Below are 25,008 nucleotides of genomic sequence, written 5' to 3'. Positions count from 1 at the left end.
CCTCTCCCTCAGTTGAACTCTCTGATAAACTCAGATTACTTAGACTTCAACTAAGAGAAAGTTACTTACATTCCTATAAGCTCTCGCTTAAAAAGACAAAGGCTAGATATTATTCTCAGGCTAACAAAGCTGGGAAATTGTTGGCAAGCAGAGTAAAAGCAAGAGCCCTTAAATCAAAAATACCATTCTTGTGGAATTCCTCTAAGTCACATAAATTGTACGATCCTAAATCTATAGCTAATAGATTTATGTCTTATTACGCCCAATTATACAATTTGAAGGCAGAAACTGGTTTTATCCCTGCCTCTCCAGAGAACATTGATAATTTCCTAAACAGCTTATCAATCCCCTCCCTAGATGAAGCTCATAAGTCCTCTCTCTCGGACCCTATCTCACAAGAAGAGATATCCAGAGTAATTAAAAATTTGCCACATAACAAAAGCCCAGGACCAGATGGTCTCCCAAACTCGTACTATAAATTGTTTAAGGATAGCCTACTTCCTCATTTACATGTGGCCCTGTCTCGTGCCATGGCAACTGGGAAAATGCCTAAAGAAATGCTGGAGGCGGTCATTGTCACTTTGCCCAAACCAGGGAAGGAACCTTCAATCCCTCAAAACTTCCGCCCTATCTCCTTACTCAATACGGATCTAAAAATCTATGCAAAGATTCTGGCGGCCCGATTAGCAGACGATATCCCCACTCTGATAGATCCAGATCAAGTAGGGTTTGTGAAAGGGCGTCAGATTACGGACAACTCCAGAAGAATATTGAATCTAGTGGATTTTGTGAATCGTATGAGGACCCCGACAGTATTAGTTACACTGGATGCCGAGAAGGCTTTCGACCGCGTGAACTGGTCGTTTGTCTTCTCGGTACTCCATAAAATGGGCTATCCTGAGCCTATAATACGAGCCATTCAGGTTCTGTATTCTAATCCCTCGGCTAGGGTATTGGCTAATGGAGTGTTATCTGATCCGTTTGCGTTGTCTAATGGCACGAGACAGGGTTGCCCCTTATCACCACTGATATTCATCCTATCTTTAGAACCCTTGGCACAGGCAATCCGCCAGGAGGCTGAGGTGACAGGAGTTAGTATTGGGAGCAGGCAACACTGCATATCCATGTATGCGGACGATATAATATTATCATTAACAAATCCTAGGGAGTCTTTGAGGAAGGTGATGGACATCATTTGTTCCGATGGAGCCCTTTCATATTACAAAATAAATGAAAGTAAATCCCAGGCCCTCCCGCTAGGTATCTCTGATCCGGTACTGTCCTATATGAAAAAAGAATTTGCGTTAGATTGGCAAGAGTCGTCAGTCCAATATTTAGGTTTTAAGGTAACAACTACCCCTCAAGAATTGTTTAAGGCGAACTTCCCACCTCTTTTGCAATCTCTCCAACCTGAGCTTACCCATATGGCCAGATCTGAATTATCTTGGTTGGGACGTATTGCGGCGTTTCAGCAACATACACTCCCGAAACTATTATATCTGTTCAGAACCATCCCTATCCCTATTCCAGTGGCATTCTTTAACTCAGTTAACAAAATGCTAAATAGTTTCATTTGGAATAAGACTAGGCCAAGAATAGCAAGAAGCATTATGTATAGACATAAAAAAATCGGGTGGTTTAGGGCTGCCTAATATTTATGATTATTTTCTAGCCTCTAGAATTAACCAACTTAAGGAGTGGTGGAAAGGAGATGTGGAAAAACATTGGGTGCATATAGAACAAGCGCAAACTCCAGGACGAAACTTGCGTGCTCTCCTAATGGCTGCACTGCATGAAAGCTATTTGGGTATTCAACCTGCATACTATATATCCACTTCACTGGCATTATGGAAAACATATCATGAAAAAGGCCCATCTACAGTGGTACCATTAGCGCACATTACCCCGATAGAATCTCTCCAATGCTTTTCCAATGATCTTAATTTAAGAGGATGGAGGGATAGAGGGATTAATACAGTAGCAGACCTAGTATCTGGTACGGCCTTAAAAACGTTTGATTCCATTTCGCAAACCTTCCATATCCCCCCTACTGAGGTTTTTTCGTATCTTAAGATTAGACATATTTTAGGGAGTAACCCGACCTTTAGCCTTAGAAGTCATGTCCAATTAGTAAATAGATGGTCTGCATCAAATGCAGTATATTCGGGAATCAGATTCCTATATATGTACTTAGGGGACAAGGATAAGTTTCTTAAGACGGCCCCAATATTAGCCTGGGAAGCAGATTTGAAAAAATCATTTACTCTATCACAATGGAAATCCGCAAACAAAGTCGCCACCTCAACCCTTAATTGTGCCTCACATCTGGAAGCTTATATAAAAACCATACTTAGATGGTACTTTACCCCAGTTAGGCTACATGCATTTTTTCCCAATGTGAGCATGCTTTGTTGGAGGGGTTGCAGTTGTAGGGGGACATTGCTACATATCCTGTGGTCCTGTCCGAGGATCTACGCTCTTTGGAAGCAGGTATTTAACAAGATATCTGGGATAGTGGGTCATCAGATCTCTCCAGATCCAGCCTTGGCCTTATTGCTTATGGATTTAAACAAATTCCTGCCTAAAGACAGGGTCATCTTGACCCATTTATTGATTGCTACCAAATTAGCAATCACAAGAAATTGGAAAAGTGATAACATCCCTGATATACAGGAGATTATTGGAATGGTAGATGTGACTAGATCCTACGAGTATATGCTAGCTCACCAGAACATCCAAGTGAGTCGTCACATTCAGGCTTGGGAATCCTGGAGGGGTCTAGATCCGGCGGTGTCGGGAAGATCAGGGATAGAATAGTTCTATCAAAAAGAGATGATGGTGAAAAAACTCCGCTTAGCGGTACCCTGTGGGAATAAACTGAACCATGATATATCCAGTGTGTAAATGTATTTCGATGTGGAGGAAAGACTCGACCCTGAGTTTGTTTGTTTGGAGTTAATTTTATATTATTTGCTGTTTTTACCCCTTTCCTTCCAAAACAAAAATGTGGAGTTACTTGCTTGAATTTTACTGTAAAGTATAGCGAATGTACAATTGTATTATTGAGCAATTACTCTGACAATAAAAACTTATTGAAAGTAAAATGACTGACACAAAATAGGGAACTGATTTCAATCATTTATTTTGGTGTCAGTTTGCATATTTAAAGAATAAATAAATACGGTAGTTCGAAAAAAATTACTTTTTAAAAACATTTTGATGAGTTTCCCAGCAAAACTAAAAAAGAAAAAAAATAAGTTAAAAAATAAATTATAAAGCCCTAAAATTTAGCAAAAATAATTTTGGTAGTCCATCAAATAGAGTTACAACCGTCTGAACCACCACGTGCGCTAAACTACATAAAAGTGTCTGATCATTAAGGTCTTTTCAGAGCTAGTCATTGAAAGGTTAAAAAAATAAAAAATAAATAAGCGTTATCACCGCTAGTAAGGTCAATTGCTTTGGGCGGGTTCACATCACAGTTATGGATTCCATTTATGTTTTCCGTTATTAACGGAAAATAACAGAATCCATAAAACAGAAGCCTATAAGAGGCATTCCATTTTAATCCTTCCTAATAGAAGTCAATTGGAAATCATAACGGATCCCTCTGGTTTCCGACATGCAAGACGGAAAACAAAGTCCTGTCGACGGGAATTTTTTTCCGTTCTGCATAACAGAAACCAGACGGATCCATTATGATTGCCCATAGACTTGTATTATGACATAAAGCAAAACGGAATGCTTCCCAAAGCACCTACCATGGGTCGCATTTTCAGGCTGCGCCAGGTTCACCCAGCCGTTATCTTAAAGGGATTCTGTCATGAGATTTGAGCCCTATAAGCTAAACATATGGCCAGGTCCGTACTAATAACATGAATCCTAAACTGCCCTTATTAAACCTGCATGTGGCTCAATTAGCCCAAAAACAGTTTTTTATAAGCTGTCACTCACCTACCTAAGGTGCCCAAGGGGTTTTACGTTAACCCAGGGTGCCCGCCGCGCACCCCTCGCCGTCTGGTGCCCAGCGCCGCCTTCCTCACCTCAGCCTCGCCTCCGCAATCCTCCCGTCCCTCTGCTAGATCTGGCGCCTGCGCACTAGGCTCAGCCTGATGCGCCGCGGACTCCAGACGACGAGGGGTGCGGGCGGGCACCCTGGGTTAACGTAAAACCCTTTGGGCACCTTAGGTAGGTGAGTGACAGCTTATAAAAACCAGTTTTTTGGGCTAATAGAGCAACAAGCAGGTTTAATAAGGGCAGTTTAGGATTCATGTTATTAGTACGGACCTGGCCATATGTTTAGCTTATAGGGGCTCAAATCTCATGACAGAATCCCTTTAATTTGTGATGTCTATTTTTTATGTTATTTTTTTCAAAAAAGTTTCCTTAAGTACTCTGTGCAAAAATAAACAGTTTTAGTTTCATTTATTACCTTGTTAGCGGTCTTTCTTATACACATGAAATAATTAAATGTAATTAGCACAAACAGATGGAACACAATAATTGTACACGTTTTCTATACATTTATAGAACCGAAATACACGTTACTATATAAACATGATTTATAAATCGTTTACACACATACGAATTTTGTTGAATTAACCCCTTATGGACTGGGCTCATTTTCACCTTAACCACCTCAGCCCCCAGTGCTTAAACACCCTGAAAGACCAGGCCACTTTTTACACTTCTGACCTACACTACTTTCAACATTTATTGCTCGGTCATGCAACTTACCACCCAAATGAATTTTACCTCCTTTTCTTCTCACTAATAGAGCTTTCATTTGGTGGTATTTCATTGCTGCTGACATTTTTACTTTTTTTGTTATTAATCGAAATTTAACGATTTTTTTTGCAAAAAAATGACATTTTTCACTTTCAGTTGTAAAATTTTGCAAAAAAAACGAGATCCATATATAAATTTTGCTCTAAATTTATTGTTCTACATGTCTTTGATAAAAAAAAAAATGTTTGGGTAAAAAAAAAAATGGTTTGGGTAAAAGTTATAGCGTTTACAAACTATGGTACAAAAATGTGAATTTCCGCTTTTTGCAGCAGCTCTGACTTTCTGAGCACCTGTCATGTTTCCTGAGGTTCTACAATGCCCAGACAGTACAAACACCCCACAAATGACCCCATTTCGGAAAGTAGACACCCTAAGGTATTCGCTGATGGGCATAGTGAGTTCATAGAACTTTTTATTTTTTGTCACAAGTTAGCGGAAAATGATGATTTTATTTATTTATTTTTTTCTTACAAAGTCTTATATTCCACTAACTTGTGACAAAAAATAAAAAGTTCTATGAACTCACTATGCCCATCACGAAATACCTTGGGGTCTCTTCTTTCCAAAATGGGGTCACTTGTGGGGTAGTTATACTGCCCTGGCATTCTAGGGGCCCAAATGTGTGGTAAGGAGTTTGAAATCAAATTCTGTAAAAACTGACCAGTGAAATCCGAAAGGTGCTCTTTGGAATATGGGCCCCTTTGCCCACCTAGGCTGCAAAAAAGTGTCACACATCTGGTATCTCCGTACTCAGGAGAAGTTGGGGAATGTGTTTTGGGGTGTCATTTTACATATACCCATGCTGGGTGAGAGAAATATCTTGGCAAAAGACAACTTTTCCCATTTTTTTATGCAAAGTTGGCATTTGACCAAGATATTTATCTCACCCAGCATGGGTATATGTAAAAAGACACCCCAAAACACATTCCTCAACTTCTCCTGAATACAGAGATACCAGATGTGTGACACTTTTTTGCAGCCTAGGTGGGCAAAGGGGCCCATATTCCAAAGAGCACCTTTCGGATTTCACAGGCCATTTTTTACAGAATTTGATTTCAAACTCCTTACCACACATTTGGGCCCCTAGAATGCCAGGGCAGTATAACTACCCCACAAGTGACCCCATTTTGGAAAGAAGAGACCCAAAGGTATTCGCTGATGGGCATAGTGAGTTCATGGAAGTTTTTATTTTTTGTCACAAGTTAGTGGAATATGAGACTTTGTATGAAAAAAAAAAAAAAAATTTTAAAAAAAAATCATCATTTTCCACTAACTTGTGACAAAAAATAAAAAATTCTAGGAACTTGCCATGCCCCTCACGGAATACCTTGGGGTGTCTTCTTTCCAAAATGGGGTCACTTGTGGGGTAGTTATACTGCCCTGGCATTTTCCAGGGGCCCTAATGTGTGGTAAGTAGGTAAATGACCTGTGAAATCCGAAAGGTGCTCTTTGGAATGTGGGCCCCTTTGCCCACCTAGGCTGCAAAAAAAGTGTCACACATGTGGTATCGCCGTATTCAGGAGAAGTTGGGGAATGTGTTTTGGGGTGTCATTTTACATATACCCATGCTGGGTGAGATAAATATCTTGGTCAAATGCCAACTTTGTATAAAAAAATGGGAAAAGTTGTCTTTTGCCAAGATATTTCTCTCACCCAGCATGGGTATATGTAAAATGACACCCCAAAACACATTCCCCAACTTCTCCTGAGTACGGAGATACCAGATGTGTGACACTTTTTTGCAGCCTAGATGGGCAAAGGGGCCCACATTCCTTTTATGAGGGCATTTTTAGACATTTGGATCCCAGACTTCTTCTCACGCTTTAGGGCCCCTAGAATGCCAGGGCAGTATAAATACCCCACATGTGACCCCATTTTGGAAAGAAGACACCCCAAGGTATTCAATGAGGGGCATGGCGAGTTCATAGAATTTTTTTTTTTTTTGGCACAAGTTAGCGGAAATTGATTTTATTTATATTTTTTTCTCACAAAGTCTCCCTTTCCGCTAACTTGGGACAAAAATTTCAATCTTTCATGGACTCAATATGCCCCTCACGGAATACCTTGGGGTGTCTTCTTTCCGAAATGGGGTCACATGTGGGGTATTTATACTGCCCTGGCATTCTAGGGGCCCTAAAGCGTGAGAAGAAGTCTGGAATCTAAATGTCTAAAAAATTTTACGCATTTGGATTCCGTGAGGGGTATGGTGAGTTCATGTGAGATTTTAATTTTTGACACGTTAGTGGAATATGAGACTTTGTAAGAAAAAAATAATAATTTCCGCTAACTTGGGCCAAAAAAATGTCTGAATGGAGCCTTACAGGGGGGTGATCAATGACAGGGGGGTGATCAATGACAGGGGGGTGATCAGGGAGTCTATATGGGGTGATCACCCCCCTGTCATTGATCACCCCCCTATAAGGCTCCATCTAGATGTCCGTATGTGTTTTGCGGATCCGATCCATGTATCCGTAAAAATCATACGGACATCTGAATGCAGCCTGACAGGGGGGGTAATCAATGACAGGGGGGGTAATCAATGACAGGGGGGGTAATCAATGACAGGGGGGGTAATCAATGACAGGGGGGGTAATCAATGACAGGGGGGGTAATCAATGACAGGGGGGGTAATCAATGACAGGGGGGGGTAATCAATGACAGGGGGGGTAATCAATGACAGGGGGGGTAATCAGGGAGTCTATATGGGGTAATCACCACAGTCATTGATCACGCCCCTGTAAGGCTCCATTCAGATGTCCGTATGCGTTTTGCGGATCCGATCCATCTATCAGTGGATCCGTAAAAATCATGCGGACATCTGAATGGAGCTTTACAGGGGTGTGATCAATGACAGGGGGGTAATCAATGACAGGGGGGTAATCAATGACAGGGGGGTTATCAGGGAGTCTATATGGGGTGATCACCACAGTCATTGATCACGCCCCTGTAAGGCTTTATTCAGAAGTCCGTATGCGTTTTGCGGATCCGATCCATCTATCAGTGGATCCGTAAAAATCATGCGGACATCTGAATGGATCTTACAGGGGGGTAATCAATGACAGGGGGGTGATCAGGGAGTCTATATGGGGTGATCACCACAGTCATTGATCACGCCCCTGTAAGGCTCCATTCAGATGTCCGTATGCGTTTTGCGGATCCGATCCATCTATCAGTGGATCCGTAAAAATCATGCGGACATCTGAATGGAGCTTTACAGGGGTGTGATCAATGACAGGGGGGTAATCAATGACAGGGGGGTGATCAGGGAGTCTATATGGGGTGATCACCACAGTCATTGATCACGCCCCTGTAAGGCTTTATTCAGACGTCCGTATGCGTTTTGCGGATCCGATCCATCTATCAGTGGATCCGTAAAAATCATGCGGACATCTGAATGGAGCTTTACAGGGGTGTGATCAATGACAGGGGGGTAATCAATGACAGGGGGGTGATCAGGGAGTCTATATGGGGTGATCAGGGGCTAATAAGGGGTTAATAAGTGACGGGGGGGGTGTAGTGTAGTGTAGTGGTGCTTGGTGCTACTTTACTGAGCTACCTGTGTCCTCTGGTGGTCGATCCAAACAAAGGGGACCACCAGAGGACCAGGTAGCAGGTATATTAGACGCTGTTATCAAAACAGCGTCTAATATACCTGTTAGGGGTTAAAAAAAACACATCTCCAGCCTGCCAGCGAACGATCGCCGCTGGCAGGCTGGAGATCAACTCTCTTACCTTCCGTTCCTGTGTGCGCGCGTTCACAGGAAATCCCGGCTCACGCGAGATGACGCGTATATGTGTCGCTGAGCGCAGGGCTGCCACCTCCGGAACGCGAATCTGCGTTAGGCGGTCCGGAGGTGGTTAAAGAGGACCTTTCACCAGAGGAAAGCCTCTAAACTAACTATACAGAAGTGTAGAGCGGCGCCCAGGGATCCCCCTGCACTTACTGTTATCCCCGGGCGCCGCTCCGTTTGCCCTGTATACCGTTTGCTCCGGTATGTAAGTAGTTAGGCTCCACCCACTTGATCCTGCCGGCGTCTTCTTCTCCTATGCTGTAGCGCTGAGCAATCGCAGCGCTCAGCTCATAGCCTGGCTATGAGCTGAGCGCTGCGATTGGCCAGCGCTACAGCATAGGGGAAGAAGGATCAAGTGGGTGGAGCCTAACTACTTACATACCGGAGGCTATACCGGGCGAACGGAGCGGCGACAGGGGATAACAGTAAGTGCAGCGGGATCCCTGGGCGCCGCTCTACACTTCTGTATAGTTAGTTTAGAGGCTTTCCTCTGGTGAAAGGTCCTCTTTAAGGACCAGGCCATTTTTTGCAGATCTGACCAGTGTCACTTTGTGTGTGAATAACTTTAAAACGCTTTTACTTATCCAGGCCATTCTGAGATCGTTTTTTCGTCGCATATTGTACTTCATGACAGTGGTAAAATGGAGTAAAAAAAAATCATTTTTATTTATAAAAAAAAAATACAAATTTTACCAAAAATTGGGAAAAATTTGCAAATTTACAAGTTTCCAAGTTTCAATTTCTCTACTTCTATAATACATAGTAATACCTCCAAAAATAGTAATTACTTTACATTCCCCATATGTCTACTTCATGTTTGGATCATTTTGTGAATGTTATAAGGCTTAGAAGTTTAGAAGCAAATCTTAAAATTTTTCTGAAATTTTCAAAAACCCACTTTTTAAGGACCAGTTCAGGTCTGAAGTCACTTTGTGAGGCTAGGGGTACTTTCACACTAGCGCTTTTCTTTTCCGGCGCTGAGTTCCGTGCTAGGGGCTCAAATCCGGAAAAGAACTGATCAGTTTTATCCTAATGCATTCTGAATGGAGAGTAATCCGTTCAGGATGCATCAAGATGTCTTCAGTTCAGTCTTTTTGACTGATCAGGCTTTTCAGAAAACCTTAGCATGTTGTATTTTTACCTCCGGCCAAAAATCCTGAACACTTTGACTGAACGCCGGATCCGGTCTTTTTCCCATTGACTTGCATTAACACCGGATCCGGAGCCGTGTGTTCAGTCAAACCGGATCCGGCTTTTGCATGTTAAACCCGAAAAATGTGAAAAAAAAAAAGTTAAAGTCCATAAATGGCGGATCCGTTTTTTTCCAATGCATTTTTTCATTGTGATCAAAATCCTGATCAGGATTCAAATGTAATCCGTTTTCACACGTTTTTCCGGATCCGGCGGGCAGTTCCGGTGTTGGAATTGAACGCCGGATTTAAACAACGCTAGTGTGAAAGTAGCCTTACATAATAGAAACCACCCAGAAATTACCCCATTTTAGAAAACTACACCCCTCAAGGTATTCAAAACTGATTTTACAAACTTTGTTAACCCTTTAGGTATTCCAAAAGAGTTAATCCATTTTAATCCATTTTTTCCAGTAACAAAGCAAGGGTTAACAGCCAAACAAAACTCAATATTTATGGCCCTGATTCTGTCGTTTACAGAAACACCCCATATGTGGTCGTAAACTGCTGTACGGGCACACGGCAGGGCGCAGAAGGAAAGGAATGCCATACGGTTTTTGGAAGGCAAATTGTGCTGGACTGTTTTTTTTACACCATGTCCCATTTGAAGCCCCCCTGATGCACCCCTAGAGTAGAAACTCCAAAAAAGTGACCCCATTTTGGAAACTACGGGATAGGGTACATATGATTTTTGGTTGCTCTACATTACACTTTTTGTGAGGCAAAGTAACAAGAAATAGCTGTTTTGGCACCGTTTTTATTTTTTGTTCTTTACAACATTCATCTGACATGTTAGATCATGTGGTATTTTTATAGAGCAGGTTATTACGGACGCGGCGATACCTAATATGTCAACTTTTTTATTTTTTTTATGTACATCTTACACAATTATTTCATTACAAATAAAAAAAAAAAATCATGTTTTAGTTTCTCCATAGTCCGAGAGCCATATATTTTTTAGTTTTTGGGCGATTATCTTGGGTAGAGTATAATTTTTGCGGGATGAGATGACTGTTTGATTGGCACTATTTTGGGGTGCGTATGTTTTTTGATCGCTTGCCATCACACTTTTTGTGATGTAAGGTGACCAAAAAAATAGCTTTTTTTTTACAGTTTTTATTTATATTTTTTACGGTATTCACCTGAGGAGTTAGGTCATGTGATATTTTTATAGAGCAGGTTATTACAGACGCGGTGATACCCAATATGTTTAGTGCATTTATTTATTTATTTTTAATCAGTGATAAATGTGTTTTTTATTTTTACCTTTTTTTCTCTTTTTTGACCCAGACACACTTGGTTCTTGAAGATCCAGTGGGTCTGATGTCTGTATAATACAGTACAGTACACTATATAGTGTACTGTACTGTATTTTCACTTTACACTTAGTCTGATCAGAGTTCTGCCTTCAGCCTTCTGCCTTTTGATCAGAAACTTCCGAAAGCGCTGCAAACCGCAGATCTGAATTGACCTGCGGTTTGCAGCGATCGCCGATACGGGGGGGTGGGGGGTTCGGCACAATTGTCCCAGGGTGCCTGCTGATTGATTTCAGCAGGCACCCAGTTCCGATCACCGCCTGCCGGTGATCGGAAATACACAGGGTGTACAGGTACGCCCTGTGTCCTTAAGTACCAGGACATCAGGGCGTACCTGTACACCGTGTCCGTAAGGAGGTTAAAACTATATTAAGCAAATGAATTTATTCAACATTTGCCAATTTATTATACATATCTTCCAAACATTTTAATGTCCATTATGCACACAATAGTCTAGACCAGTGGTGGGCAACCTTTTTTTTCAACTGAGCCAAATCTCGCCAAAACCACGATTGAAATTTTTTTTGAGAGCCACATTTTTAAAACCGAAAATACATAGGATGGTACACTGTTTTTAGTTTCAATAAGTTTTTATTGAAAATATTGTGCATGCAAGTATCCACATAGGTCGGGTACTGTGGGACTCTTTGCACCGGCCCTGTCACGTGGACGTGACCAGAGCCTGTGCAAGGATTTTTTGGCAACACAAGCGAAGCTACATCTCGGTGACCCCCTTCTCCCCCCGCCCCGCCCGCAGCTCACCTGGTCCTGGTTCTGTCTGCAGCAGCTGGCTTCTCCTCTGTGTGGTCCTGATATCTTCGATCTGGTTTGAGGACTGTACTTTTCGCCCTATAAGATGCACATAGGTTTTAGAGGAGTATAATCAGAAAACAACATTACTTACCGGTAATCGTTTTTCTCGATACCCATGACGGCACCCAGTGCGACTCAGGACCTCCCATCAGGACAGGAAACCTGAGAAGATAAAAAGGACACACCTCCACCCAACACCAGTGGAAGAAATAAATTGTTCTCCGGAGAGAAGTGATAAGGGATTAAAGACCCTCTTATTCTTTCTTTTTTTTTTTTTTTTTTTTTAATAAATCTATATTACTTCATATAGACCTGACTGATACTTTATATATTTTTATAAATGTATCCGAATCTGTATCTATATATGGGGAGGGAACTATCGGGTGCCGTCATGGGTATCGAGAAAAACGATTACCGGTAAGTAATGTTGTTTTCCCCTCACCCATGACGGCACCCAGTGCGAGATAGACTATAAGTAGAGTCTAGGGGGGGGCTACAGCCTGCAGGACCTTCTGCCCAAATGAGGCGTCAGAATGGAGCTGCAACCTATAATGTCTGAGAAAGGTATGTGGGGAACTCCACGTAGCTGCCCTACAAATCTGAGCTAAGGACACATCAGCTCTTTCAGCCCATGAAGTAGACACTGCCCGAGTAGAATGGGCCCCGAACCCAGAAGGAGGGGAAAGACCCAAGGAGATGTAAGCCCTTGTTATGGCCTTCTTTACCCATCTGGCAATAACCCCGCAGGATGCTTTTTTACCCCTATTCTTCCCTAAAAACTGGACAAGAAGGTTCTCGTCTTTCCTCCATGAAGACGTAACATCCAGGTAAACTAACAAGCATCTTTTAGCGTCCAAGGAATGCAAACTTTTTTCCCTGCTATTGGAGGGGTTAGGAAAAAAGGAAGGCAACACAATGTCCTGGCTCCTGTGAAAATCTGAGACAACTTTGGGAAGGAAGGAAGGCAGGGGCCTAATTACTACTTGATTGTCCTGGATGACAGTATATGGTGGATGTGCAGAGAAGGCTTGGATCTCCGAGACCCTCCTAGCAGAGGTGATTGCCAGTAGGAAAGCCATTTTAATGGACAGGATGTCAATTGGGATCTCTAACAAGGGCTCAAATGGCTTATCGGTTAGGGCTGTCAAGACCCTGTTTAAATCCCATGGAGGGGAAAGAGGCCTTACAGAAGGATGGATTCTGGCTGCGGCAGAAAGAAAACGTTTGACCCAAGGATGCATTGCTAACTGATAGTCGAAAAAATAGCTCAAGGCGGATACCTGTACTTTTAGGGTGGAGGCTTTGAGTCCCTTGTCTAACCCTGCCTGCAAGAAGTCTAAAACTTTAGGTATTTCTGGAGGTTTAAATGGATCAGGGCTAGACCCTAGAAAGGAAGCAAAGATATTCCACACTCTATTATATTTCCTGGCTGTTGTAGCTTTCCTACTGCCTAAAAGGGTGGAAACAACCTTGTTAGAGAGCCCTCTACTCAACCAGATGCCCCTGTCAAACTCCACACTGCCAATTGTAGAATCTCCGGATTGGGGTGGCATACAGGCCCCTGGAGAAGGAGGTCCTCCCTTGGAGGGATCATCCAGGGGGGGCTTCTGGCTAGATTTAACAGGGTGGAGTACCAGATCCTTTTGGGCCATTTCGGGGCTACCAGGATTATAGAGGCTCCCTCCCTCCGTACCTTCTTCAGTACGTGAGGAATTAGGGAAATAGGTGGGAAGGCATAGCCTCGTTCTCGGCTCCAATCCTGGGCCAGACTGTCCACGGCCGTGGGGTTCTCTGTGTGATTTAAAGAGAAGAACCTCTCTGTCTTCCTGTTCTTCCGGGTAGCGAAGAGGTCTATAGTTGGAGTCCCAAACCTTAAGACAATCTGGGAAAAGACTTCTTCGTTCAGACTCCACTCTGCCTGGCTGAGTTCCACTCGGCTTAAAAAGTCGGCCACCGTGTTCTCTTTTCCCTTTAGATGTATTGCAGATAGGAGCAGGTTCCTGTCTTCTGCTATTTTGAAAATTTCCTGGCAGAGGAAGATTAGGGATGGTATTTTTGTTCCGCCCTGGTGATTTATATAGGCCACTGTTGTTGAATTGTCCGAGTAAAAGACCAGTTTTTTGTCCAAGACATCTGGGACTGCCACCCTTAGAACTCTTTCTACTGCCCTGAGTTCCTTGTAATTTGATGTGCAGGCTCGGGTTCTTAGATCCCATCTTCCCTGCCAATATTTCCCATCTGAATGAGCCCCCCAACCCCACGGACTGGCATCTGTTGTTATCCGTATGGGTTCTATGAAGGACCAGGGCATCCCTGCCGAAAGATTCTTCTCGGATGTCCACCATAGGAGGGAATACCTTGCTCCGGAGGAGAGATGAAATTTTTCCTCTAGTGTTTGTGGAAGACCATTCCATTTCTTTAAGATATCCCACTGTAACGATCTTGTGTGAATCTGAGCAAACGGCACTGCGGGAATCGTAGCCGTCAGGTGCCCTAATACTGCCATCGCCTTCCTGATGGAACATCGGAAGGAGCGGAAAAGGATCCAAACATGTTTCTTTGTTGAAACTATTTTCTTCTGAGGAAGGAATGTTTTCTGAGCCCTGGAATCTAGCTGCATCCCTAAAAATACACAATTTTGAGAGGGGGTTAGGCAAGACTTTTCTCGATTGATCTTCCATCCCAGATCTTTCAGTAGAGAACACACCAGGACAAGATCCGTCTGTAACTGTACCTTCGTCTGGGCTATGAACAAAAAGTCGTCCAGATAGGGTACTAACACTATCCTGGACAATCGGAGGAATGCCACCATCTCCGCCACAATCTTTGTAAAAATTCTCGGGGCTTGTGAGACCCCAAATGGGAGGGCCCTGTATTGCAGGTGCAGAAGCTGGCCCTTTACTTGGACTGCCGTTCTCAAATACCTTTGGGAGGAGGGATGAATAGGGATGTGGTAATAAGCATCCTCTAAGTCTATACTTGCCATCCAGCAATCTTTGTATAGCAGGTCTATAGTTGTTTTTATCGTTTCCATCCGGAATCTTTTGTATTTCAGGAATTTGTTTAGTCGTTTTAGATTTAGAATCATTCGAAAGGACCCATTGGGTTTCTTTACTAGAAAGAGTGGGGAGTAATACCCCTTGCCCTCCTCTTTTATGGGAACTTGACAAACGACTCCTTTGTCCAATAACGACTGAACCTCTGCCTCTAAAACTGTGGATTTTAAGGGATCTTTCGGAGTTGGAGTGTGGGTGAAGAAATTTGGGGGGTAGGAGAGAAACTCCAATCTGACTCCCTCTGCTATCCCTCCCAACACCCATTTGTTTTGGGTGACCTTTGACCAAGCAGGGAGAAAGGAAGAGAGTCTCCCCCCAACTTGGAGCCCGGCGTCATTGCTGCTTATCTTTTTTATTATCCTGGGATTTGAAAAGAAAGCCGCTAGATTTCCTTTGAAATCGATCTCTCTCTTTCCTATCGTAGGGCTTGCCCCTCTGCCTTCTAAAGCTCTGCTGGGGCCTACGAAAAAAGGGGGGCTTCTGAGGGACAGGAAACCCCCTTTTTTTGTCAGAGGCCTTCTCCAGGATGTCATCTAAAGATGACCCAAATAATCTGTCGCCTTCACACGGAAGGGCACAGAGTCTGGCCTTAGATCCCTGGTCACCCTTCCAGGATCTAAGCCAAATAGCTCTTCTAGCCGCATTTGTCATAGCAGAGGCTCTGGCGGAAAAGCGCATCACATCAGTGGAGGCATCCGTTAAAAAATCAGCTGCTTTTGAGAAGGTGGGGAGAGAAGCTAGGAGCTCTTCTCTAGGCCTTTTTTCTTTAAGATGTGACTCTAGCTGGTCAATCCATAGTCTCAGCGACCGGGAAACCCAGGTGGCTGCGACTGCCGGTCTGAGACAGGCGGCCGATGTCTCCCAAGCCCGTTTAAGATATATGTCCGCTTTTTTATCTAACGGGTCAGAAAGACAACCTAAATCATCAAATGGGAGGGCAGACTTTTTTGCAATTTTGGCGACTGGCGCATCCACCGTAGGGGCCCTATCCAAACTTGAGGACACTTTTTCTTCATAAGGGTATTTTCTTTTAACAGAGGAAGGTATGAAGAACTTTCTGTCAGGATTTTTCCACTCTTTTTTAATAATCGCCTGCATGCTTTCATGCATAGAAAAAACCCTATGCTTTTTAGGGCCTAATGCCTGGAAGGCCTGATCCGCAACTGATCTGGTCTGCTTAATGTCCTCCAGCTGCATAGTTGCTCGGACCGCTTTTAATAATGGCTGCGTATCCTCAGGGGAAAAGAAGGACTTCCCTGAATATTCCTCGTCCGAGGAATCTGAATTACTGGAATCTAGCTGCCCGGATTCTCTGGCCTCACTATCGGATGAGTCCATTTCCATACTATCACATTCTGTGGCTTTATCCGGGGATCTGGAACGGCCTTTACTGAATGTCTTGAAGGATGCTTTAATTAAGGACCTCATAGATCTTGTAAGGGTCTGGGACTGCTCCGCTACCAGTTTGTCTATACATGCCGTACACAGAGGCTTCTGATAGGATGCAGATAGAGTCGTCTTACAATCTGCACACTCTTTGTGTTTTGACTTGGAAGACGACTTTTTTGGAGGCTTTGGGATCTAAGACAGAAACACCTTATTAGTAAAAAAAAAAAGGAACGTTCTCACCATGTGAATTTTTCCTTCCCCATCCTTAGGACCAGTACCGGACTTGCAGGCCTCAAGGGGTCCAGGGGTTCAGCGCGTCCATCTGTAGGCTCCGACATGCTTGCTAGCTGGATCCTACTTCAGCACAAACACACTGTGCCTCCGCTGGCTGCCTGCACCTGCGGCCGCATTTATAGATTTAAAAGACGCGCCTCGGCCCTCACTTCCGGGTCCTGCGCGTCAAGGGAGAAGCCCCGCCCCCCGACGTCATCGGCCAGCCCTGAAAGATGGCCCCGCGCATGCGCATAAGCGCTCAGACGCGCGGGCGCCATTCTCAAACTGGGCAAACCGGCATGGGGAGCCGCCTGAACACGGCCACAGCGGCTCCCCGCAGGACCGGCAGCGAGTGCGGGCGCAGGCAGACTTGTGGGGAGCGGCTTCCGGCACGGCCACAGAACTACCGCTCCCCAGGGATAGGTCTTCCCACGGCATAGCCACAGACCCCCCCCAGCGCTGGTGCTTCTTCTTCTGAGGTATGTCGTGCAGTATTACTGCTGCTTCTCAGGAACTCCCATCCGGAGGACAGGAAACCTGAACTGGTGTTGGGTGGAGGTGTGTCCTTTTTATCTTCTCAGGTTTCCTGTCCTGATGGGAGGTCCTGAGTCGCACTGGGTGCCGTCATGGGTGAGGGGAAACAATATTTTCCATTATACCTCAGGTCAGACCACCAATCAGACCCCCAATGTTAATCATACCTCAGATCAGCCCCCTATATCAGCAGTCAGCACCCCATCCATCATGCCCATGTCAGCCGTCAGCCCCCATCCATAATGCCCCCATGTCAGCCGTCATGCCCCTATGTCAGCACCCCATCCATCATGCCCATGTCAGCCGTCAGCACCCCATCCATCATGCCCATGTCAGCCGTCAGCACCCCATCCATCATGCCCATGTCAGCTGTCAGCACCCCATCATGCCCATGTCAGCCCCCATCCATCATTACCCCCCATGTCAGCCATCAGCCCCCCATGTCAGCCATCATGCCCCCCATGTCAGCCGTCAGCACCCCATCCATCATGCCCATGTCAGCCGTCAGCCCCCATCCATAATGCCCCCATGTCAGCCGTCATGCCCCTATGTCAGCCGTCAGCCCCCCATGTCAGCACCCCATCCATCATGCCCATGTCAGCCGTCAGCCCCCCATGTCAGCACCCCATCCATCATGCCCATGTCAGCCGTCAGCACCCCATCCATCATGCCCATGTCAGCCGTCAGCACCCCATCCATCATGCCCATGTCAGCCGTCAGCACCCCATCATGCCCATGTCAGCCCCCATCCATCATTACCCCCCATGTCAGCCATCAGCCCCCCATGTCAGCCATCATGCCCCCCATGTCAGCCGTCAGCACCCCATCCATCATGCCCATGTCAGCTGTCAGCCCCCATCCATCATGCCCCCCATGTCAGCCGTCATGCCCCCCATGTCAGCCGTCATGCCCCCCATGTCAGCCGTCATGCCCCCCATGTCAGCCGTCATGCCCCCCATGTCAGCCGTCATGCCCCCCATGTCAGCCGTCATGCCCCCCATGTCAGCCGTCATGCCCCCCATGTCAGCCGTCATGCCCCCCATGTCAGCCGTCATGCCCCCCATGTCAGCCGTCATGCCCCCCATGTCAGCCGTCATGCCCCCCATGTCAGCCGTCATGCCCCCCATGTCAGCCGTCATGCCCCCCATGTCAGCCGTCATGCCCCCCATGTCAGCCGTCATGCCCCCCATGTCAGCCGTCATGCCCCCCATGTCAGCCGTCATGCCCCCCATGTCAGCCGTCATGCCCCCATGTCAGCCGTCATGCCCCCATGTCAGCCGTCATGCCCCCATGTCAGCCGTCATGCCCCCATGTCAGCCGTCAGCACCCCATGTCAGCCGTCAGCACCCCATGTCAGCCGTCAGCACCCCATGTCAGCCGTCAGCACCCCATGTCAGCCGTCAGCACCCCATGTCAGCCGTCAGCACCCCATGTCAGCCGTCAGCCATCAGCCCCCCATGTCAGCACTCCATCCATCATGTCCATGTCAGCCCCCATCCATCATGCCCCCCATGTCAGCCATCATGCCCTTATGTCAGCCGTCAGCACCCCATGTCAGCACCCCATCCATCATGTCCATGTCAGCCGTCAGCCCCCATCCATCATGCCCCCCATGTCAGCCATCATGACCTTATGTCAGCCGTCAGCCCCCCATGTCAGCACCCCATCCATCATGCCCATGTCAGCCGTCAGCACCCCATCCATCATGCCCATGTCAGCCGTCAGCACCCCATCCATCATTACTCCCATGTCAGCCATCATGCCCCCCATGACAGCCGTCAGCCCCCATCCATTATGCTCCCTAATGGGGGACAATGTTGGAGTCTGCACCATCGGGGGGGTGACATGATGAGGGACAATGTTGAAGTCGGTACCTGATATATCACTGGGGTCTGGCTGGAGTGGGGTCGGTCTGGTCCTGGCTCCAATCTCAGCTGGCTCTGCCTTAAGGTGTCTTCTCCAGAGTCCAGACTAGAGTCCAGCAGGGTCGGCCAAGTTCCAACAAGTCGTGCCTCAGTGTTACTCTGTGACTGTGTTCTTCTGCTGCCAGCCTGGAGGGGCAGCTTTTACAGGTCATAGCAGACAGAGCAGCTCCGCCTCCTCGCCTCCCTCCGCCGCGGCCCCACTGACAGTCAGTGACGCCTCCTTTGGCCTGAGCGCCGCACGGCACACATGTAGGCAGGACAGCCGCAGGCTGCCGCCCCCGAGAGGAGGGAGGGGAGCGGGCGCCCGGCACACAGAACAGTGCTCCAGACTAAAAAAAAATTCCAAGTAGCCATTGGCTCCTGAACTGAAAAATTTAGGAGCCAAATCAAATTTTTAGTCGCCAAATCGAAACTGAATCAAAATTTTGGTATCGTGACAACGCTACGCCGATCAGATCGGCGTAGGGTTGTTTTGAAACCAAAATTTTGATTCGCTTTCGTCACCATAAAAAAGTATTGTGATACTCAATACCGTGCAAAAAAAAAAAAACAACAAAAAAAGCCGCGTGCATTTCGCATTTTATGAAACATTCGGCCCATAATAGAACAGTCCTATGCTATTTTTTGGGGTGACAAGGTGACTAAAAAGGCTATGTAATATGTTTATTTATTTTTTGTTTATATATTTTATATGTAAAATTGGGAAAGGGGGGATTTAAACTTAATATTTTAAAGTACTTTCACATTAGGGCTCTTTCACACTTGCGTTATTGTCTTCCGGCATAGAGTTCCGTCGTCGGGACTCTATGCCGGAAGAATACTGATCAGGATTATCCTAATGCATTCTGAATGGAGAGTAATCCGTTCAGGATGCATCAGGATGTCTTCAGTTCCGGTACGGAACGTTTTTTGGCCGGAGAAAATACCGCAGCATGCTGCGCTTTTTGCTCCAGCCAAAAATCCTGAAGACTTGCCGCAAGGCCGGATCCGGGATCAATGCCCATTGAAAGGCATTGATCCGGATCCGGCCTTAAGCTAAACGTCGTTTCGGCGCATTGCCGGACCCGACGTTTAGCTTTTTCTGAATAGTTACCATGGCTGCCGGGACGCTAAAGTCCTGACAGCCATGGTAAGTGTAGCGGGGAGCAGGGAAGCAGCATACTTACCGTCCGTGCGGCTCCCCGGGCGCTCCAGAGTGACGTCAGGGCGCCCCAAGCGCATGGATCACGTGATCACATGGATCACGTCATCCATGCGCATGGGGCGCTCTGACGTCATTCTGGAGCGCCCGGGGAGCCGCACGGACTGTAAGTATACCGCTCCCCCGCTCCCCGCTCCTACTATGGCAACCAGGACTTTAATAGCGTCCTGGGTGCCATAGTAACAATGAAAGCATTTGGAAGACGGTTCCGTCTTCAAATGCTTTCAGTACACTTGCGTTGTTACGGATCCGGCAGGCACCTCCGGCAACGGAAGTGCATGCCGGATCCCAACAACGCAAGTGTGAAAGAGGCCTTAGCGTTTTTCATTTCCGGCACTGAGTTCCGTCACAGGGGCTCTATACCGGAAAATAACTGATCAGTTTTATCCCCATGCATTCTGAATGGAGAGTAATCCGTTCAGGATGCATCAGGATGTCTTCAGTTCAGTCATTTTGACTGATCAGGCAAAAGATAAAACCGTAGCATGCTACAGTTTTATCTCCGGCGAAAAAAAATGAAGATTTGCCTGAATGCCGGCTCCGGCATTTTTCCCCATAGGAATGTATTAGTGCTGGATCCGGCATTCAAAATACTGGAATGCACCCGCACTAAATCCGGACCCATTCACTTCTATGGGGCTGTGCACATGAGCGGTGATTTTCACACATCACTTGTGCGTTGCGTGAAAATCGCAGCATGCTCTGTTGTGCGTTTTTCGCACAACGCAGGCCCCATAGAAGTTAATGGGGCTGTGTGAAAATAGCAAGCAAGTGCGATTTTCACGCATGGTTCCTAGGATGAAAGTCTATTCACTGTATTATTTTCCCTTATAACATGGTTATAAGGGAAAATAATAGCATTCTGAATACAGAATGCTTAGTACAAGGTCAATATAATAAACATTGGTGGCGCAGTGCGCCCCCCCCATCACCCCAATATAATAAACATTGGTGGTGCAGTGCGCCCCCCTCAATATAATAAACATTGGTGGCGCAGTGCGCCCCCCCCCCCCATCACCCCAATATAATAAACATTGGTGGCGCAGTGCGCCCCCCCAACACCCCAGTATAATAAACATTGGTGGCGCAGTGCGCCCCCCCATCATATAATAAACATTGGTGGCGCAGTGCGCCCCCCCCCCCCCCATCACCCCAATATAATAAACATTGGTGGCGCAGTGCGCCCCCCCAACACCCCAGTATAATAAACATTGGTGGCGCAGTGCGCCCCCCCATCACCCCAATATAATAAACATTGGTGGCGCAGTGCGCCCCCCCTCAATATAATAAACATTGGTGGCGCAGTGGGCAGTGCCAATGAGGGTTAAAAAATAAAAAAATAATTAACTCACCTCCTCCAATTGATCGTCTCCTGTTCTTACTTCTTTCTAGTTTCTTCAGGACGCAGGACCTGTGGTGACATCACTGTGCTCATCACATGATCCATCACCATGGTAATGGGCCATGTGATGAGCTCAGTGACGTCACCACAGGTCCTGAAGAAACTAGAAAGAAGTAAGAACAGGAGACCGGCAGCTACCTGATCAACTGGAGGAGGTGAGTTAATTTTCTTTTATTATTTTTAACCCTCATTGGCACTTCCCACTGTGCCACCAACGTTTATTATACTGGGGGGGGGGGGGGGGGGTGGCGCACTGTGCCACCAACGTTTATTATACTGGGGGGGGGGCACTGTGCCACCAACGTTTATTATACTGGGGGGGGGGGGGGGGCACTGTGCCACCAACGTTTCTTATACAAATACAGGAGGCGGGTGCCGGAATCAAATAGCCGGCACCCGACCTTTGTGACAGGGAGCTGCGATCAGCGGCAGTTAACCCCTCAGGTACCGCACCTGAAGGGTTAACTCAACTGCAGCGGATCGCAGCTCCCTGTCACAGAGGTCGGGTGCCGGCTATTTGATTCCGGCACCCGCCTCCTGTATTTGTATTAACAGGTCAGTTTTCTTCATTGGTGGCGCAGTGGCCACAGCCCCTCCCCTCCTCCTCCTGTCTCTCTTCTTATTGGCAGCAGCGGGGACAGCAGCAGCACAGGGGGGAGGGAGAGACTCCTCCTGCGCTGCTGAGAACGATCATCTCCTGTGCCGCGCCGCTGTATTGAGCAGAGCTGCGGCGGCGGGTCCAGTCGCTAATGGCATCTGGAGCCCTGCAGAAGAGCCGCATTAAAGTGTGTAAAGAGCCGCATGTGGCTCGCGAGCCGCGGCTTGCCGACCACTGGTCTAGACAATACAGATGGAGATTAGTGACATGACATGTAATTATAGTTGTTAGAAATTGATAATGATGCCAACTACTACTTTCCTAATTATGATGGTGATTGTGGCAGACATTTAAGGGATAACTGTCGTATATTTTTTTTTTTTTAGTATTGGATTGTGGTGATTAATATCACCTTGCTGTCCCTATTTCAAATTTTCACTGTGCATTCAATTCCCCCTTAATTCCACATTTTTGTTCCCTGTCATGCCTACTTTTACCTGTTCTTAAAATAGGGTTGCTAAGCATGGTCCGTCTATCTGTTGATAGACGGAGCACGCAGCGTGCAGGCTCACATTACTGACAGCCAAGGACTCTAGGGGGAGGAGGGGGGAGAGAGGGAGAGCAGGAGACGTCACAGAAGATTATGAGGCGGCGCTGGGCACGAACGGCAGCGGGTGCGGGCGGCAGCTTGGAGCCATTTACATCCCCTTGGGCACCTTATTCTGTTGATTGACAGGTCAGTAATAGCGTATTTTTAGCAAAATGAGCCTACAGATTAGATTTATAAGACCACATTAGGAATGGTTAAAGCTCCCTGAACATAACCATATTTTTATCTGGAGGGGGTGAAACCTGGTGACAGAATCCCTTTAAGTACGATCAGAGCCCCAGGATTACACTGCTGGGGATCCAATCAGAAGCTGCCACTGCCACCATAGAGGGGAGGGGACCCTGTGGCCACTGCCACCAATGATTTTAATACTGAAGGGTGGGGGGGGAGGGGTCGCACTGTGCCACCGATCATTTTAATACTAAAGGGGTTGATGGGAGGGGGGGCGAGGGTGCACTGCACCACCAATGATTATTAACATTTAATACAGGAGGCGGGTGTGGCACCTGAGGGGTTAACTGCCACTGATCGCAGCTCCCCGCCAGCACCCGCCTCCTGGATTTGTATTAAACATTTACTTTGATTGGTGGCGCAGTGCGCCCGCCCCACTCTCCTCATTGGCAGCAGAGGCACAGGGGGGAGGGAGAGACTGCTTCCTTCTCCCCTGTGCTGCTGAGGAGAACATGGAGCGCGCTGAGAGCAGTGCGCTCCATGTTCTCTGATACTGGACTGTGCAAAAGCTAAGCCTAGTATTGAAAAAAGGAAAATCCCAGTATCGAGGTCGATACCAGACAAAAGTATCGATTGGATATCTAAAATTCGATACCCGAAAGAACCCTAATGTGAACCCGCCCTTACTGGTTATTGCACGGGGTCTGTAACTGGGGGGGCAGGAGGCAGTAATAAACAGTGAGTGCTGTCCTCTGCAGTGAAGGAAAGCGCTCATTTATGAATAGGAGGCAGGATGGAAGGAAATGTCGCCACGTCTCAGTTTTTTTTTTTTTTTACAGTAAAAATGATATTTTAACAATTTCCTTCAGCATGGCCCCTGAAATAGAAGATTTATACTTACCTGCTCCTCGCCGCTCTGCCCTCATCTCCCAGTCCCTGCTGTTTACCTCCGGCTGGCTATGGACATGGTCACATGCACCGCTCCAGCCAATGACTGGCTTCCGCAGAGACGTGCTGCTTGTGGCCACAGCCAGGCAGATGTAAACAGCGCAGGGACCAGAAGATGGAGACGGCAGGCAGCAGGTAATTATAAGGACTCATGCACACAACCGCAAATTGAGGATCCGCAAAACACAGACTCCAGACGTGTGCATTCTGTAGAAAATAGAGCAATGTAACGATGTGGCCCTCAGACCAAAAAAACTCATGCATCCCTGATATATTAATGAATTCCTATTCCTGTTTGACCCTGTACCACACAAGGAGTGATGAGCACTTGTCAGGTGCTGTGACAGCATACGGATGACAAGTGACAGGTCCCTCCCGCTCTCTATGACTGACAGTACTTCATTCCTTTGTAAAGTTCGTCATTTACTCTTGGGATACAAAGACCCGGCACTGCCAGGAAGGGTCACCTGAGTGCCCGGCGTTACTAGAGGAAGAGCAGGCAGCGCGGTCACCACAACAAACCGTTCTGGGGGTCACGTGTCCCTCCAGGCGCCGTTAGCTTGTTGTGCCTGTGACTGGGCGCCACCATCTTCCACTTAACAAAACTTGAAACTTTCAAACGTCCCGCCAAACCGTACCTACAGCCCGTACTCCAGTCACTGCCTGAGCCGACAGTGACGTGAGGAAACACAGCCACAACACTCAACCTGTTGCCCCCGAGCCCCGTATAGCCCACATCCTCACCTCTCAGCCGCTCTCGTCCCCCGCCTCCCCTACTCATAGCCAGGTTCGGGGCGAGCGCAGTGACGTCACCGGACTCTGCAACTGCCTCCCGCGCAGTAGTCCTAACTGCGTGCGCGCTCCGGGAGAGGGCGGGAGCGCGCGCTGCTGACTTCACTAACCCATGGCTGGTCGGGAGTGGGGTGTCTGTGACAGGGGTCTGGATTCCAGCCAGTAGTATCTGTATGGTATGGGGGGATGTTATACAGAAGAGAAAAGATTG

At 46.8% G+C, this 25,008-nt stretch overlaps 1 protein-coding gene across 2 annotated transcripts in view; it reads right to left on the bottom strand.

The window, feature by feature from the left end:
* Positions 1–24,807, bottom strand: part of NEDD1 (NEDD1 gamma-tubulin ring complex targeting factor) — a 108,266-nt gene extending 83,459 nt beyond the window's left edge. The window contains exon 1 of one of the 2 annotated variants that reach the window (XM_040408238.1): positions 24,750–24,807. In XM_040408238.1, the coding sequence (XP_040264172.1) occupies positions 24,750–24,786 (37 nt within the window). In that variant the 5' untranslated portion in view covers positions 24,787–24,807. Of the gene's footprint in view, positions 1–24,432; positions 24,454–24,749 lie in introns of those variants that run through there. The other variant, XM_040408247.1, reaches the window with a different exon arrangement.
* Between the last annotated feature and the right edge of the window lie 201 nt (positions 24,808–25,008).

The sequence above is a fragment of the Bufo bufo genome, chromosome 1 (assembly GCF_905171765.1).
Source record: "Bufo bufo chromosome 1, aBufBuf1.1, whole genome shotgun sequence".
NCBI classification, from domain to species: domain Eukaryota; kingdom Metazoa; phylum Chordata; class Amphibia; order Anura; family Bufonidae; genus Bufo; species Bufo bufo.
Note: the sequence above shows the minus strand (reverse complement) of the source record. Positions and strands in the feature narration are given on the sequence as shown.